Source organism: the organism of the source record quoted next, unplaced genomic scaffold (genome assembly GCF_019419815.1).
Source record: "Pyrus x bretschneideri cultivar Hongxiangsu unplaced genomic scaffold, Pyrus_bretschneideri_v1 Contig15, whole genome shotgun sequence".
NCBI classification, from domain to species: Eukaryota; Viridiplantae; Streptophyta; class Magnoliopsida; order Rosales; family Rosaceae; genus Pyrus; species Pyrus x bretschneideri.
Genome location: NW_025999446.1, coordinates 4,525,282 through 4,544,858, shown reverse-complemented (window position 1 = coordinate 4,544,858; position 19,577 = coordinate 4,525,282). Strand labels below are relative to the sequence as shown.

The 19,577-nt window shown below is 36.5% G+C and overlaps 2 protein-coding genes across 3 annotated transcripts; one reads left to right on the top strand and one right to left on the bottom strand.

Annotated features, from left to right (window-relative positions):
• Positions 1-739: 739 nt before the first annotated feature.
• LOC103965986 (pentatricopeptide repeat-containing protein At5g48910-like) lies at positions 740-3,295 on the top strand. Its single transcript, XM_009379098.3, has one exon. It carries the CDS (start codon positions 740-742, stop codon positions 3,293-3,295), a length of 2,556 nt encoding a protein of 851 aa, XP_009377373.2.
• Positions 3,296-3,494: 199 nt separating this feature from the next.
• On the bottom strand, positions 3,495-6,255 carry LOC103965985 (FCS-Like Zinc finger 11). Of its 2 annotated transcripts, none has more exons than XM_048580409.1 (3): positions 5,433-6,255; positions 4,151-5,242; positions 3,495-4,044 (listed from the first exon to the last, which is right to left on the bottom strand). In XM_048580409.1, exons 1-3 carry the CDS (start codon positions 5,552-5,554, stop codon positions 3,897-3,899), a joined length of 1,362 nt encoding a protein of 453 aa, XP_048436366.1. In that variant the 5' UTR covers positions 5,555-6,255; the 3' UTR covers positions 3,495-3,896. The 2 variants fall into 2 exon arrangements, with proteins under 2 accessions (XP_048436366.1, XP_009377372.1); XM_009379097.3 differs by having other exon boundaries at positions 5,944-6,253.
• Positions 6,256-19,577: the final 13,322 nt, after the last annotated feature.

Genomic DNA, 19,577 nt, shown 5'->3' with positions numbered 1-19,577 from the left:
TTTAAGCAGTCTGATAAATGATATAAGAGGATTTTTTTAGCGATGTCAACGTAACCTGTTGAGATTTGCTTAGTACATATTAATTAAACACTTGGTGGACATAAAAAAAAAAACCATTTCTAAACATTCAGAAAGTTCTTAAACACTTGATAAATAATATGTATTTTTCAAACTCGTGGTTAGTCCTCAGACCACTTTGGTCTTAATGTACATCCGCCTTGCGTCGAGATGCATGGATTTGGAGTTAATATGTTGTACCATACATTAGTTGCCCTCTAATTTAATCATACATTCTCAATGCCTCTACAAATTGATGACTCACAGGTCACAAAATATACTTTGTCCGAAAATTTTATTACTAGTTGACGTGTTATGATATATGCGGGCAATATAATTCACATATCTTGCACGGCACAATAATAATAGTTGATGTGTTATGATATATGCAGACAATATAATTCATATATCTTACACAACACAGTAATAATAAATGAATTGAAGAACTAATCATAATTATCACATCTATGACCTAAACTAATCATAATTATCAAATCCATGAACAATAATTTTTTTCTTTAAGGGAACAACTGGTGGTAAGTCATGATTATTCACTCATCCCGGTAACCGAGAATACCTACAGAGACATTAGGAAAAAAAAAAAAAAAAAAAAATCTTATCTGTAAACTTACAGATGCTACAAAATGAAATTTGGAGGGAAGCGACGGCCAAAAATGCAAGGATGGCCGTAGCCATTCCTGCTCTTCTCTCAAGCTTATCTTCCACACAAAAAACAACCAAAAATGAAGTCTTTAATCAAACCACCCGAGGATCAAACTGCGCCATCACCTTGTTGAGATCCTGCTCAAACCTCAGAGAATTCGCACCGATCCACGCCCGATTAATCACCACAAACCTCATCCGTGACCCCTCCACGGCGAGCCACGCTCTCTGGTTCTTCATCACCATCGAACATTCTCATCATGCTCATCAAATTTTCAGCCAAACCCACGAGACAGAGACCGTTATTTGTAACACCCTTATGGAAAACAAGCTCCGAAATGGAGCTTTTAGAGATGTACTTGTAACTTACTGTTATATGGTCAGTGAAGGAGTGCCTTTGGATGCATCCACTTTCCACTTCTTGATTCATGCTTGTTCGAGGCTTTTGGCCTTTCGACACGGGACAGAGATCCATGGACGGATTTTGAAAAATGGGTTGGGGGACAATAGGTCCCTGGTTAACAATTTGATGGGATTGTATTCGAAATGTGGGAAGGTGGATGAAGTGCGGCAGCTGTTTGAGGTATTGCCTGAGAGAGATGTGGTTAGTTGGAATACGATGATATCGTGCAATGTGCGCATGGGAATGTGTTGTGAGGCTTTGAGTTTGTTTCAGGAAATGCAGGCTGATGGGGTCAAACCCGATGGGATTACGATGCTTAGCTTAGTTTCGGCGTGCGCAAAGCTGAGGGATTTGGAAACGGGGGAAGAGTTGCACCGGTATATTGAGGAGAATGGATTGGAAATTGGGGGGAATTTGATGAATTGTATGGTGGATATGTATGTCAAGTGTGGGAGAATGGATAAGGCACTTGAGCTTGTTGGTAGAGGAAGCTCTGAGATTGATATTGTTTTGGGGACTATTATGGTTGGTGGGTATGTGAAATTTAATGAAATATGTGCTGCTAGGCGCCTGTTCGATCAGATGGCAGAAAAGAACTTGATTTCATGGATGACGATGATTTCGGGTTATGTTCAAGGAGGTTACCATAAGGAAAGTCTGGAGTTGTTTAGGCAAATGAGGGAAACAGATTTGATCCCAGATGATGTTCTTATGGTCACAGTACTTTCGGCATGTGTTCACGTGGGAGATTCCGGGTTAGGCAGATCCATTCACGGTCTGGTTGTCAAATATGGAATGAATGTTGAAGGATTTCTTGGGAATGCTCTGATAGATTTGTATGCCAAATGTGACAGGCTGCCCGAGGCTTGCTTAGTTTTTGAGCAGTTGCCTTGCAAGAGTGTCGTTTCGTGGAATTCGATGTTGGATGCGTTTTGCAGAAGTGGAGATGTTAGGAAGGCTAGACTCTTCTTCAATGAGATCCCTGAGAAGGATGTGGTCTCGTGGAACACCATGATCAACTGCTATTCTATGTCTCATCGATTCGGGGAAGTGTTTGGGTTGTTCCGTAAGATGCAGAGTTCAAATGTACAACCCGACAATGTCACGTTAGTCAGTGTACTATCTTCCTGTGCCAGTGTTGCAGCCCTGAATCATGGCATTTGGGTTCATGTCTACATAAAAAAGAAACACATTGAAGTAGATAACATGTTGGGAACTGCTCTGATCGACATGTATGGAAAGTGCGGATGCATCGAAAAAGCCTACGAGATATTCTCAGAGATGGCTGAAAGAAATGTGTTTGTGTGGACTGCTATGATAGCGGCACATGCCATGGAAGGGCAAGCCATGAAAGCTATTGATCTCTACACAAAAATGGAAGCCCTATCAATAAAGCCGGATCACGTCACTTTCGTAGCTCTTCTATCTGCTTGTAGCCATGGAGGCTTAGTCAATGAAGGATACAGATACTTCAACAAGATGAGTAATGTCTACAACATTGTTCCTAAGATCCAGCACTATGGTTGTATGGTTGATCTCCTAGGTCGCGTCGGGTGCTTAGACGAGGCAGTAAAATTCATCGAAAACATGCCCATTAAACCAGATATCTCTATTTGGAGTTCCTTGTTGAGAGCATGTGGAAGCCATCAGAACGTAACCCTTGCAGAAAAAGCATTTCAGCAACTCATAGAAATAGACCCTCAAAGTGCTTCTGCTTATGCTCTTCTTTCCAACATTTATGAAAAAGCTGGAAGATTGGATGACGTGAGCTGGGCAAGAAAGAAGCTACATGAACTAGGAGTGAGAAAGCAGCCAGGATGCAGTCTGATAGAACAGGATGGAAATGTACACGCATTTACAGCTTGGGATTTTTCAGACCCTCAATCTGCTGAGATTTATGCAATGCTGGATGAGATGAAGTGCTTACTACAAAAGCAGAAGCCGGAAGAAACTTCAGCTTACCACAGTGAAAGACTGGCAGTTGCTTTTGGTCTTATAAGCAACCCTCCGAGAACTCCAATTCGAGTAGTGAATAATCTGCAGATATGCAGAGATTGCCATTCAGCTATGAAACTGATATCACAGGCGTATAACAGAGAGATTGTAATCAGAGATAACTACAGATTCCATCGGTTCGTTGACGGAAACTGCACTTGTAAAGATTGTTGGTGAATTCATATCATAATTTCAATCTATATGCTCTACAAACTTTCAAATCCATCCACTCTAAAGATCAATCAAATTTTGCTAAAAATCAACAGTGCTCCGAGGTATTGAATACTCCGCTACTTAGAGCCATTAGATCCAATTCAACGGCTGTTATTCAATACTCCGGACTACTTGTCCAAAACTCGAAGATGAAGAGAAAGACTTGTATGTAATAGTACTACTTTTTATATATTCAGTCAAAAACTGGTTCAAGATTACACAGCAACTCTGGCCGCAAGAGAGACTAAAGGCTGAAGTAGTAAAAATGGGGAGCCAAAAAAGGCGGCTATCGCCCTTTTACTTGAATTACAAGGAAATATAGTACTTTGATGGCATACATCAAATGTCTCATTTTATGGAAAGCAAAACTAGTTAATTTTGAATCCTATCATCCACCAAGACCGTGAAAGCTGAAAACACGATTAGCAAACGAGTGAATTTACAAAACGATCATCCATGGCTGCCGGGCGACGCCCATAAACAGCTCTTTCTAAACGGATGATCAGCTGCGTCTGCGAGAGGCTCGTCAATCACAGGCATTGTGGCTGAGGATGAGAGGCATCTCTTATTTATCGGCAAGCAAGCCAGTTTCAAAAAGTTCCTCATCCGACTCAAGAGGTTTCCCAGAAGACTGGTGGTTGCATTTTTCCAACTCCTCATCAATCAAAATTTCCTCCGACCGGCAACTCAAACTGCAAAATGCTTTCTCACCCCTGCAAGAAGTCATATGATTATAATCATACTAAAACCAAAACTATTTAGCAAAGCTTTTGCAAATCATAAGAAGGCTAGCAGATGTGTCTGTTTCGGGAAATGTACCTGTATATGTATATATCTTTGCCCTCTTCCAATTTCTTGTTACAATAGTAACAGAAGCTCAGGAAATTGTCTGAAGGGTAGTGACCAAAATTCTCCAAGCTCGAACCCGGGTGGGCAAATACAATTTCCTCTTCCACATTCTTACCAAAATTGTTCACATCCTCAGAGTGACATTCCAAAATGCAGTCACCAAAGATGTGAGTTTTTTTGGGATTGGCACCATGGGAGATTACACAAGTATAATCCTCAGAAAGCTCAATCTCACTTGCTGAAAGAGACCCGACAAACCCATTGCTAGACTCGATGGATCCAGTTTTCATTTGGGTGGCTAAATTGGGGCTTCCTCCAATAAATTGATGGGTGGTTAAATTTTCCGGGCAAAAATCTCCAGAAGTGGAGTTGGGGTTAAGGTTGCTCAATCCTGATAGGGTCGAAAATGCTCTACCAGAATCTAATGAACAGGACCGGATTTTCCCGAACGACTCAGGTTCTGATGGGGCTTCTCCGATTTCGAAAAGAACATCAGAACTACCCTTCTGTAAAGGAGATTTGATTTTGGAATGAGGGGAAATTGCATAGTTCTTAGGCAGAGATTTCGGTGAATAATCAAAACACTTGGCATTGGACTGAGGCTCTGGGATTTTATTAATCCTCATTCCGGGTCCAAAAAGAATGTTCTTACTCTCAGATGACTGAGGAACTTTCCCGAAAATTTTCACATCATCAATAGAATCTATGATGCTTAATCCTACTTTACTGCTACCCCAGCTCCTCTGCTGCCCCCCATCATGGTTGGACCTTGGGGACCTAAAGGGGTAACCTAGATTGGAAAAGACCCTAAAATCCAGAGGAGAAGTTGGGCTCCTAACTGCATCATAATCTGATAAACCCTTATGACTCAACCCCACAAACAGACCAGGAACACTGAAAAAAGAGTTGCTCTTAGGGTTGTGCCCTAAAACATCAGACCCAGCAGCAGCATCAGAAATTGGCAGATGACCCATTTGGTGCTGATCCTTCTGAACGGACCTGCTTCTCTTCCTCAGCATTCTCTCAAATTTCCCCCTTTTGGAAAACCAAAAGCCCCCTTTTCTGTACCCAAAAAAAAAAAAAATCAACAAGTTTTACAAATCAATAAATACATTATTTCTACCATATTCAGAAGCTAACTAATCAAAGATTATTCAACAGCTAATAACCCATTAATCATCTGCTTAATCCATGAGCTGCATTGCAGAAATAAAGGAAAAAATACACAAAAATCAATAAACCTCACACATACACAAAGAACTTGATGCCTTTCAGTTGAAAGATATATTTCGGTGGTGGTTTTGGCTCACCCAAATGAATAATATAAAGATTTTTATTTTCCTTTTCTTTATTGGGTAGATTATTAGAGAGCATTTAAGGGCGTCTGGAATGACAGAGAAATATCTAATCAAATCCAAGGCAGAGGAAAAAATGACTTTCTTGGTAAAAACTCAATGTAGGGAGAAAAGGGGGTTGAATCCCTGAAAAATCATTAATGCATTACCAACAAATAATTAAAATCAACTTAATTAATTGCAACAGAGAAAACCCAGATAGAAAAAACCCTTTTAATCCGATCAAACATGCATTAGAAGGCGATTAATCCCCCAAGAAAAACAAAAAGCTTGAATCTTTTAGCTCAATCCGCAAAACCCAGAAAAAAATTAATAGAATAAACGGATTAAACTCGAAGAACCCAGCAATGGATTCAAGGAAAAAGAGTAACTGAGATGAACGATGAGTTAAAAGGAGGAAAAACCCGCCTGGGTTCTTTCTCTCTGTAGCTCTGGAAATTTCAGCGAGATGATGGCTCCGATGGAAGAAGAAGGCCCAAATGTAGTAAATATATGAAGTTTTTGACAATCGATGTTTCTATCTGTGTGTGAAACTTGTTTTCCACTCCTCTCTCTCTCTCTCTCTCTCTCTCTCTCTCTCTCTCTCTCCCCTCTCTATTTCGTGCCTCAAAATCAGCGAAGCAGTGAGCTTCTGAAATACTCCTCACTCTCTCTCTCTCTCTCTCTCTCTCTCTGACCTCGCTTTCTCTCTCTAGAATAAAATTATGTCCGTCTGCAACAATGTATTTTTGCCCACAGAAATGGCTTTTGTACGTATTTTACCAGCATCTGCCCCTACATACATCCCTTCCTCCTCCTTCTGTTGCCACGTCAGCACCAAAATGGTTTTGGACCACTTTCTGGTTTATTTTTGGGAAATTTCGAAAGAATGCACGTAAAAAGTAACTGAGATAATTATTTGGAGTAAAATCCTTTCAATCTCAATCTAGGTGATAATCAACTTACATTGAATTGTGTGCCGCTTATAGTGATTAAGAGTGTTTATTATCACTTACGAATCTATTGGTTTGCATCTTTTTTTTTTTAGATCTATTGATCAAAGTTAATCTACATTGAATTTCGAATAATACGTTAGTAATGGAATTATTTTTTAAGAGCTTATGGTGCTTCTAGTATAACAGTTACTGCCACATTGTGCGTAAAAGTTTAAGTTTCGTCCTTCAGCATTTTTAATCAACAATAACAATGGAAGATATTTCATGATCTATATTAATTACACATTAATCAATTTTCACTTGTGTACCATGTATTAGCTTCAAAATTAGATTTAACAAAAGAAATGTTTTTTACACGTTCATTTTTCTTTCTAACCTTTGAATAAGTAAAACAAAAATCAACTATTAAGATCAAACACGAAATAGTAACTTTCTTGTACAAGAAAAGGGGAATTAGGTATTTTTACGAAGGAATGGTAGTGGTAAAAGTAAAAAATGGTGGGATAACTTGGGAAAATTTTTAGGTGTACCGGGTACACCAAATTTTTTTGGTGTACCCTCACTCATTAGGATTTTTTTGGTGTACAAAAAGTGAGGGTGCACCAAATTTTTTTGGTGCACCCTCACCATTATGAGTGAGGGTACACCAAATTTTTTTGGTGTGCCGGGTACACCGAAAAATCCCTCGATAACTTGGTAATAATTGGACTAAATGTAAAGTACTGGTGAGGGGGTGAAATGGGTCAAAGGGGCAATTAAGAAAAGAGAAAATTGGTTCAGCACTTTTCTCTTCACCGTTTCTTGATGAGTCATCACAAGACGACAAATGAGTCATGGTTTCAATTATGATGGACTGACTAACTGACAGACCTTTCGTCCCAAAAAAGGGATTAACTGACAGACCCTCACGGCTCTTAACGTGGGCCGGTAGCTTGACTTGACGGAGTCATTTAACTCATTTCATTTTTATAACACTTGATTTTTTCTATTTTGGAAAGAGATTATTTTCGAATTTTTTTTATCAAGATCATCGGATCAAATGATTCAGAATTTTGAAATTTCATTCAACAGTCTATATGTTTGGATCTTTTAAAAGCTATAATAATTTTTTTACGGTTGAATGAAATTTTAAAGGTCCAAATTACTTGATCATGTGACATTGGTGGAAAAAATCCTCTTCATTCTATTTTTGTGGAAAATACGCTTTGGTATTTGAATTACTTTTGTTTCAAGACACTGTTCAATAAATATCTTTTAAACTCGGAATAAATGTGTGAATACTCAACATCGTAATGAACTCATTCATCTAAAAAACATGGATGCGCTCTTTGTGAATGTACCTTTTATCTAGCTTCCTTATTTTTCAGAGTGCCAAGAGAGAAATTAAAGTAACAATTATGCATGATAAGAGCATCCCCAATGAAGGCTTTATCCTTCATGAGGTTACCACATTTCTAGCCTTAGCGAAAACTTTCATCCCCAATGAGCCGGAAAGTGGGGTTAGATCCATCACTGGGGCTAGCAACTTCCTTTCTTGAGTAGTATAAAATCGGGGTAAAAAACAGTGGGTCCCACAAAAAAAAGTAGCTATCCATGTGAGCAAAATTCTATCAATTTCCCTCCACTTGCAAATACACTTATACTCTCCTTTTATTATTTTTTAAATTCTTTTTTATTATTTTTCTTGCAATTTGGCTAATTAATGATTGTTTTAAATTCCATAAAAATTAAAATTTCAAATTGATTTAACGTTCACGGGTATTGATGGTTGAAATTTTCAAATAATTTTTTTTCAAAATTGTATGATACTAATTTACCAATTGGTGTTAGGTAAATTGTTGTGTTATACGTAAAAATCAAATTATTTCAAAGGGCGAAGTGGGGGTTTGTTTATTTCAACGGATGACATTGAGATAAGGGAATCTAATCCAATGAACGATTCATAAGTGATGAAATCTAACTTTGTCATAATTTGAACTTTTTAGCTTGAATGGTTCATTAAAACAAAAAAAAAAAAAATTAAGATAGCACGTCCAAAAATCAACTTAAGAAAAGCTAACACAAAAAAAAAAAAAAAAAAAAAAAATCATCGCTTAATCAAATTGCAACATAAATAAGTATATATAACCTCATATAGAGCCCGAAAGATATAGCCCCTCATTGTGAGAGATTCTTTTATAAAGCCCCAAAGATTCCTCGAAGCTTTAAAATGGACTATATCCATCATTTTTCTAGCCCCGTATAGGATGCTCTAACTTTATTATTTGTTGAAACCATCACTTTTTAGTGCATTTCAAGTGTGTTTGTTTAGCCTCACTAATAAATTAATAATCATTGAACTAGACTGCATTAGGTATTGGTCTAGTCCTTTGTTTGTTCCGTGTTGAGATTAAGATCAATGAAACTAAAGGGGACTCGCACAAGGAAAAACCCTTCGCTAGGAGATCTTAGCACCACCCCACCCCCCCCCCCCCCCAAAAAAAAAAAAAAAAAACCATGGGACCTCCAAGACCTCCCTCCTTTTTGTTTGCTATCTGCCCTCCTACCCGTGTTGTGTGTTTTCTGTCCACAATCTAGCTCCCTCCTCATTGTTTGCTCTCTGCCCTCCTGCCCGCGTTGCATGTTTTCTATCCACAATCTAGCGAACACTACCAGACCACCACACTATCTCCCCTCTCCACGTTCTGCTTGACGACAGTGCCTCCTTGGGTGAGCAAATCCAAATTGCCATTCACCAAAAGCTCGATGCCAACTCTCATCTACGCGTTCGTGCTCAACCACACCATCTGCAACTCTAACGCCTGCATCCATCGACAAATGTTTCATCTCGTTAGGGTTCATTGGGTTGTGCTCGGTTCCTGAATTTGAAAAGGAAGACAAAAAGAAAAGTAAAGAATAAAAAGGAAGGAGAAGCATCTGGAAAGAAAGAGAGAGAAAAGAAAAAGAAAAAGAAGGGGGAGAGAATTAAAAAAATGACAAATAAATATTTAGGTCGTAAAATTAATTTAGCCCGTGATATTGTCTGATACTGTACTGCGATTTAGTTTGACATTGTATCAAATGCCTTATTATTCTTATGCCAGTTAGTTCATGTTAAGTTAATTCAACTTAGTCTCTGAACTTAGTCCAATCCAAGATAGTCCGGTAAAACAAACACATCCTTCATGTCTAGTTTCTATTAGCTTCAAAACAATTATGTTATATTTAATGGCCTCTTAGCTTCAAAAGATGGGCAAAGATTGAAAGAATTAGATCTATTTGTCAATTGAAAAATGTTAAGGGGATTTTCTCAAAAGTGTAATTTTCCTGGACTTTTTGTAATCTCACAGTAACGTTAATTCTCATGCTAATATTATAAAACATTGTACAAAAAATATGAGGTGGTAAAAAATTCATAGAGAGTCCCATTAGCATTTCTCCAATCAATTTGTCTTTAAACTTGTATTGAGCTATCTGACACACCCCAACCAAGATCAGGGCATGCTGGCCGTCACGTGGAAGTGACGTAGCCATGTGCACAGTGTGGAAGCTAAAAACCGTAATATAAAAGTACGAATAATTTAAAACTAGCAAATATAATGTGATAAAGTATGTGCTAGCAAAAGTAAGACGCTGAATTCAGAGCTTTAAGCCTACAGCAGTCCAAAAGAAACAATACAACAAAAGTGCACCCGAAGGTGACCCTACGTAGGTGAGTGTCTGTCAGAATGCCGAGACGTCCTCCGGGAAAACCACCAAACCCGCTAAGCTACTAGAACCTGGAGGGGCGCAAAACAAAAGCGTGAGTGGGCAAAAACCAAATCTTTGAAAATCATTTCATAAAATGCATTCTAACCCCTCGCCGTAAAACCTGTATACTTCCCAGAAAATAAACACATATATGTAGATATGCCAAGTCATGCTCAAAGGTATGCCATCTCGAAACCTCATAACAACATGCAAGTGCTCAGGTATAACTCACATCAATAGCATAATAAACTGGCAGCCGGAGTCCCCTAAGTGACCTGTACGGCTGAATCTAGAGCTCAAATCTCGACTAAATCACTAAACCTGCCCACGAGTCGGAACCACCTATAGTGGTCTGTACGACAGGCCTGGGTGCAATACATATGAACGCTCTAGTGCTACGATCACGTGAAGGCTGTGCGAATAATCGCGGGTCACCTACGAGTCGGAACCACCTATAGTGGTCTGTACGACAGGACTGTGCACCTAACTTGGATTCAAGCTGAGCGTGTGGTGCGGGAGGTGAACAACACGTGAAGGACTGTGCTCTACTCGGGGCGGGAGCACTAACACCGGGGTACAAGTTATGAGCTCTCTAAGCACCTCGAATCATTATTTAATGCGAATGTTAAACAACGCTTACCTGGCACTTACCTATGCCTCCACAGCACCAACAAATATATAGGTGACATATGCATAATCGAATGTATAATTAAACGTATATGCCACTAATCATGCATAACCATCAATCATATAAAAATAATGGCGTAAAACGAAGCATTTATACTAATTTCTGGGAAATAACATGTATATAGGTATATACGGAAAACAAAAGCCCACTCACTGGTATGTGGAAGGGTCGTAGCCCCCTGCCCCGAATGTGCACGCTCGTCCTCGGGATACGTGTCACCTATATGCGAATTAACTATAAAAACGTTAACTTTAAAGCACATAACCGTCCGTTCAAAATAACTTCTCATACATTGCTCAAAATGGACAAATGAATATACCAACGTGATCTACACAACCTCACGATCCCACCCATATTTTTAAAATAATTTTTGGACTTCCCACGCGCCCTCACGCGCCAAGACAGACACGGACCCACGCGCCCCCACGCGCGGCCACGTGCCATGCACACTGACGGCGTCAAGTGACGCCGTCAGGAATATTCCCTTAACCCCAACGGAATATTCCGTTAAACCTAACTGACGCCGTCACTGCCGTTAGGAATATTCCGTTAAACCTTAACGGAATATTCTCCCTTCTTCTCCGATCAACCCCCATCGCCGGCGCCGTCGCCGGAAAACCTGCAACTCGCCATATCTCGCTCGTTTTTCCACCTTTTTCCACGTTTCTTGCACCAAAATCAACCTTAAAGCTAGTAGAATAAGTTCCAACAAGTTTTAAGGCCTAAAATTTCAAGATTATACCTGCCCAAATCTTCAAAACTTGGCCAACTCCACCACCCACGATTCTGACGTCCAAATTCGCCCAACGAGCTACTCCCAAGCTCCTGGGAACCTCACAAACACAACTATAAGCTTCAAATGTCCAAAAACTCAACAAATTACTTTTGCATGAACAGTGACCAAAACGGACCTTGTGAAATCGACGTGAAAACGTCGAGGTTCTTACCTGAAAATGGTACCACTAGACACCTCTCAGCCTCAGGAACTTGATGGTGCACTTGGTTCCTTCGATCTGTCCAGGTTTGAAGGGTTGTGTGGGTGTCCGTACGTTTTTGTTTGAAGAGGAAGAAGAATAGAGGACTCGGGGGAGAGAGAGAGAGAGAGAAAAAGTGACAGAGGGTGAGGAATAGAGATAGGATGTGTGTGTGTGGTCCAACTTTGGCCAACACCACATAAAACAACCAAAAACATAATAAAACAAACTAGGGGTAAAATGGTCATTTCACCTATGCGTTTCGATAGTTTCGGGACGGGGTGTCACATATCAATTTCTCTCTTAAACTATAATTTTAACTAATTACCTTCCCAATCTTTTATAAATAGTCAATTTCTCCCTTACGTTAGATTTTGAATTCTTTCATCCAATTTTCCATTCATTTTAGTTACATGAACAACACATGACAACTATATGAAGGCAAAAGGATAATTCTATTTTGATGAATTAGGGGCAAAGACAATACTTTGCAATTGCTAATTAGACTCCCATGGCTAATCTTCAAACATAAAACATACGAAGTCAGATAGGGGAAGAGAAGAAGAAAAAAACGATTTGATGTTCACATAAGGATAAAATTCCTTTGTTGCCTTCAAACATTTGCCATGTGTTATCCATATGACCAAAAAGAATGAAAAATTGTATGGAAAATTTTAATGTTAGGGAGCAAATTGATTAATTATAAAAATTCAAGGAAATAATCGTATACAATCAAGATTTTAAGGAGAAATTAACAATTCCTTACAAGTTTGAGAGCGCAAATCTACAAATGAATTGATTTGTAATTAACTAATAATTTACGGCCTCTTGTGCATTTTTGTATGAAAATGTCTTGAAGATGAAAAACAGATTTATTTAATTTGACGTGTGGTGTGCATCAATTAATGGGATTTGGATCCCATCTGAGAATTCTAGAAATCCTCGGACCCTATCGTTTCATCTTATATTGTGAAGTAAAATATCATTATGAATTTTTTTATTCAAAAGTAAATGTTAACAGTACTTAACGAAATTTAATCGCACGATAAACAATGAATGGATATAATGTAGATCCTTACAAAGAGAATCCTCATCTTATCAATGCATATGTAACATCGCTCCTACACTTCTTCTCAAGTACTCCATTGGAAGTCAACGGCGGTTAGAAACTTTAGATGCAAGCAAGCAAATGAATCAAAACAAAATACAAAGGAAAAATAAGTAGGACCATTTCCCTGCGATGAGATTACGACATTTCCTTACGGACTCACTTTTGTGTTTCTCTCATAAATCCCATTAACGTGACAAATCCTTATTTTATTTTGTATTTTTTTTTTAAGTTTTTCAATAACATATTTTGTTGCTTAATGACGATTGTTATGAGTTCACATATGTATAGTTTGTTAACCGCTGAAATTCTTTTTAGAAAATTCTATTTCAATCTTTGAAGAAGATTATTTTTATAATAAAACTGTGTATAAGATTAAAAACTAACTTTAATCCTTGGCATTTAATTGTGACAATCAAATATTAATTAGGTTGTAATAACTATTGAGCTTTTGTATGTAGGTTATATAACTTATGTTGATCCTCATAAACAATAAAAATATTATTTGACAATTATTATTAAGTTCCCACAATAAAAAAAAACCACATACATCATATATTCTTCACTGTGCATAAATTTATATATATATATGCATCTAACATACCTATGTATGTATGTTCTGAGATATTTTGTACCGGTACAATTGTATCGAAACTTATGTCCCAATGCAATCGTACCAGGACCGGTCCAGAGATTTTTGAGGCCCAGGGCGACCCTAAAAAATGTGCCCTCACTTCATATAAAAAAATTTATTTATTTTCACACATAAGACATCAATATAATTATATTTATAAAAACACTTCAAACTCAATAATTTAAAAACACGGAATAACTAATTTATTTTGTATCGAGAGAAGGAAACCAAAAAACTTCGGGCTTACAAGTAGATAGATTATGAGTTTTTTTTTTTTCATCTGAACTTTTAAGCGATGTATTTTTTCTTATTTACTAACGTCGTTAATATAAGACTAAGAATATAATAATATTTTCGAGTCTTTAAGGATATGTATAAGTAATGAATGAACACTAAATTAAACTTTTTTATGACACGTAATATTGTGACATCCCACATCGCCCAGGAGAGTGATACTTATATGTATATTTCCATCCCTACCTAGCACGAGGCCTTTTGGGAGCTCACTGACTTCGGGTTCCGTAGGAACTCCGAAGTTAAGCGAGAAGGGGGCTAGAGCAATCTCATAATAGGTGACCCACTGGGAAGTTGCTCGTGAGTTCCCAAAAACAAAACCGTGAAGGAATGGTAAGCCCAAAGCGAACAATATCGTGCTACGGTGGTGGAGCGGGCCCGGGAAGTGATCCGCCCCGGGCCGGGATGTGACAGATTGGTATCAGAGCCTAACCCTGGTCGCGTGTGTGCCGACGAGGACGTCGGGCCCCTAAGGGGGGTGGATTGTGACATCCCACATCGCCCAGGGGAGTGATACTTATATGTATATTTCCATCCCTACCTAGCACGAGCCCTTTTGGGAGCTCACTGGCTTCGGGTTCTGTAGGAACTCCGAAGTTAAACGAGAAGGGGGCTAGAGCAATCCCATGATGGGTGACCCACTGGGAAGTTGCTCGTGAGTTCCCAAAAACAAAACCGTGAGGGAATGGTAAGCCCAAAGCGGACAATATCGTGCTACGGTGGTGGAGCAGGCCCGGGAAGTGATCCGCCCCGGGCAGGGATGTGACAAATATTATTTGCAAATTTGGTCTAAAAAATTAGTTTACACGTTACTCTTTGTTGAATACTAGACTTGAATTGGAACGAATGTTTAAAAATAGCAAACCACATAACTACTAGCTAGTAAATGAATTAACAACTAAACAAAAATTTGTAAAAAATTGAAAAAAATACTCATGCACATAGCATTTCGAACCTAGGACCTCTCGTTAATTTTAAACAACAAAAACCATTGCTTATAATTAAACTTCTTGATCATTTAGCCAAATTTTATAAATTTATACTATTATTAAAAGAAATTTGTAAAAATTAGAATGTAAATAAATACACACGGTGTTTGGAACCTAAGACCTCCTCATTAATTTTAAACAACAAAACCACTAGTTCTAGTTAAATTTCTTTGTCACTAAACCAAATTTTATAAATTTATACTTTTATAAAAATATATATAATATATCATCCTAATAATTTTGATGCCCCAATTTTTTTGGGCCCCGAATGATCACCCTGCCCCCACTAGGCTTGGGTTGAGCCTAAATCATACCGAAACTGATGTACCGATATATTCGTACTAAACTTATGTATGGATACATTTATACTGAAACTTATGTATCGATACATTCATACCAAAACTTATGTACTGATGCAATCGTACTAAAACTTATATATTGATACATCATACCGAAAACTTTGTACTGATACATCAAATCAAAACTTATGTACCGATGCAATCATACCGAGACATGTGTTGATACTTCCATACCTATGAGTTTTTTTTTTAATATAAATTGTTTTTGTATTGTTGTTGAATTTTGTTATTATAAGAAATTGAATTTGAATAAAGTTTTTTCTAACATGTGCGGACATGAGAAATAAAATGGTTCATTCGTTGAATATAAATATGAATAATTTTCACAGCTATATTTTTCCTCGATTATTGTCATCCTTTCATTTTACATATTTTCTTAATTTTATGTTAGATTCAAAATTATGTATTCTCTTCTTTTTAATTTTTTAAAAAAATTCCTTGTTTGTTGAGGTTAATCAAAGTGCGTAAGTTTGTAATTGATAAAATAAAAAAAAATGGTAATTACTTATAGTATTTAGTTTTCATTTTTTTCTGTTAAAAAAAATTGAAAGTACTTACTAAATAAAATTAAACATAAATAATATCTGATAAAAATTGATCGTATGATGTGCGATGAACGAATACGAATGATTCCTACAAAATAGATCAGGAGAAAGTGTTTTTCCATTAAAGCAAAAGAGTTGCTTTATACCTGTGAAAGGAGGTTGGGATTTTACTTTTTGTCCCAAGGGGGACACGTGGGGCATAATATTCATATTCATATATTGATCAAGTTACAGTAATTATTACATGCATTCGGCCTTGCTTTCTTCCGATGGCCTTTTTGATCCATTAATTAATTAATTAATGTCAACCTAAGGTGAGAGAAACACTAAAAGACTCTGTTAAAAATAAAATTCTCATATTTTTAACAAAGTATTTTATAAAGAAAACTAATAAAAAAATATTTGAAAACCTTAAGTTTTAATAATAAAAATAAAATAAATGATAAAATGACTAGTATTAAGATTAAATTTTTAGTGTAAAAATATGATTTTTTTTATTAAAATAAAAAGTACAGAAATTTTTCGTTAAAATTTCTTATTTTATAATGTTGATATTAATATTAAATTATGAGTGACGGAAAATCGATAAAATATACACGTAAAATCATCAATAGAAGACTAACACCGGAATGCTGGATATCTTCATCATATGCCCAACGAAGAATTGGAAATCTAAGACGCGGTGGAGCGGGACTGTTTGAACTTTGAGGGGGTAGGTTATAGGTATTGTGGTGGTTCCCACAAGACATGTGAGGATATTTTGAGTAAATAAATTTGAATTCCCATTCAGTCTTGTCCAGTCCTACCTTCCCTCATGGAATTCAATTCCCTCGGCATCAAAAGTTTGACTCAGAAATGTAAAAATGAGACTTTCTTAAAAGTAAAACAATCCATTGATTCTTTGCTACTTTATGTTTTTGATGTAATATATTAATATTAGTATAGAAATTGACGTTAAATTATGAGATGACAAAAAATTTATAAAGATTCCTACTTTGAACGAGTCTCCTAAACATTTCTTTAGACTCCTAATTTACTGTGGTACTTTTCATAAGGCTAGGTCATTAAACAAAAAAATAGTCAAAATGATACATAAGATTAGCATAACTTTTCATTTTGGTCTTGAAGATTTAAAATCGATAGAATTGGTTCTTAAGTTTGTCTACTGCCAATCATTTCGGTCATTCCATGAAATAACTCTGTTCAATAAAGAAAATAACAACAATACCCCGAATTGTTGTCAAATCATTTTGACCTATTGTTTATTAAATTGAGGATAAATTTGTCATTTTGTTCCTTATTTATCAAAGGTTTTTCATGGAATGATAAAAAATAATTGACCGTGGACAAACTCAAGGCCCACTTCTATTGATTTCAAATCTCAGAAACCAAAGGAAGAAATTAACCACTCCCAAAAACCATTTTGGCTAAAAAAAACCAACAAAAAATGACTCCATGTACTTTTGCTAAGCATACGGTGGAGGTGGACTTTAAACATATATGTTTGCTTTCCACCTTGTGTCTAAAAATTCTCTGCTATGATAAAAGGTGATGACTTTATAAAATTTAACACGGAATGACAATTCCATATGAGTGTTTGCATTGAAACTAAGCTTAGAAGTGCTTTGGACAATGCCATGTTTTTTAGGGATTCTTTTTGTCAAAAGAGTTGGATTCTTATTTGGTAATCCAATAATGTCAATATGGTCATATGACTACATTCTAGCTTTTATGAGAAGCATAACAACATATATGGGACCACAACTAATGTAAGTACATATGCATGTTATGGGTTTTGTGGAAATCCCCCAAATTATTGTCAATGTGGTCACAGGACCTTTGAGAGTTTGGTCCTATGGCACTTTCCCTTCCTTTTAATGGCATTACTTCTTTTTACGTATGGCTAATTTACTTTTGATGCATTTAACCCAACAACCAAACATCAACGATGTTATTAGGGGAGAGAAAAAATAGTTAAGTGACTAAATTATCCAGCATCTGCAGAAAGGGGGAGATAGATCCAACTAAAACGAAAGTCGGTAACAAAATATAACCAAAATATATGAACTTGGGGGAAATGACTGATGCAACACTCTTTCTCAACCGGTGGGAGCTGGCTGTTAAGGAATTTTACTTCTCTTTCGCTGTGAAAATGTTGTTAAACAATTGTCAATCAAATCCATATTTCAATAAAGAACGGTGAATTAAAATCAGTCTAATAGGCCACGACCACGTTCATATACAATACAAGTTCATATGGTAGGATAATTCTTTTTTTTTTTTTTGTGGCAAAATCCTTGTAATTTAGTTGATTAAAAACATTCGCTATTGCACACGATGTTTTGAGTCATCTTAATAAGTTTCAATACAATTTCTTAGAGCATTAACAATGGAGTCCTTAAATAGAGACAACCATCAAAATGAGTATACAATAAATATGAAGATAAAATAAATCTCTATAAGGATTCACTGGATACTGGGTACATGTACTCACCTATAGAGACTGAAATGATGGACCCGTTGGGCAACTTTAGTGGTTAGCTTCCCCACCAAACTGAGTGCTGCTGTGCAGCATGAACACCTAATGGATCTTTGCATGAAGAAAAGGGAATTTTGGACCTTAGGGTAGAATATCATTTTTACTCTAAAACGTATTCATTTGGATTGCCAATAATATTTTCTTTAATGTTTTGTTTATTAGGTATTTAATCAATGTATTTATTTTAATTTTTTCTATTTAACAAATGATATTATTTACACTAAGTAAGGGGGTGGCTTAGCCTTACAATAGGCTAGCAACTATATAGTTCAAAATCACTTTTTGGCGAGAATTGAACACAGCACCTCTCACTTACAAGTGAAGATGAATATCATTAGATCATAATATTAAATGTCAATGTATTTTTTTTAAATTAATAGTAAGCTAATGCCATCTTCCCTGTCTCTAATTATTCCTCATATGTTCACCATTGATCTGGTTTAATATAAAAAATTATAAATAAAAAAAAAAAAAAAACGAGGTTACCACATTACAATATATTTTCTATATAGGAAAACTCAAATACTTTTCAAAAATGTCAATTCGTATAGGTACAAAAATAAAATACGAAGAAAAAAACGTATCCCAACCGTCTACCGACTCTTTGGATTGATCACAGATTGGGATCTGGGTAAATTCATGTGGGTCCCATTTAAATTAAGGAGCACAATGAATGTACGTTTCACTCAATTCGTGGTGCTTTCGGCTGCTTTTGTTTTATTTTTATTTTTAATAACTTAGGCCCCGTGTAGTGGGCAAGCTGGACTCTGCCATTTTCACTGAAATTGGTCTGTAGCACAGTTAAAGTTTGGCAATAAAAATTGTAACACTAATTGTATTGGTTACAAATATGAAATAAAAGAAAATATAATAATCATGTAATCTAGTCATATATATGCGTTATGTAACTCATCTCTGCTAATAAAATTTTATTTCTAAGGCTCAATCTCATTCAATCTACCAAACCAGCCTTAAGGGTCTCTTTTAAAAGTGAAATTTTCTGTTATCTTATATTTTCGGCATAATAATTTATAATATTTGATGAAAATTAACGTTAAAACGTGATATAAATTTCATAGAGAACTCTCCTTTTGAGGGAGTCCATTTAGCATTTTTTTCCCCCTTTTATCTTTATTAGATTTTATGTGGTGCTTAACGAGCAACATTTCGATGGAAACAAAATAATTTATAAACACACTTCAACTAAAAAATTACATAATCGTATGTAATTACAAAACCTTATATCCT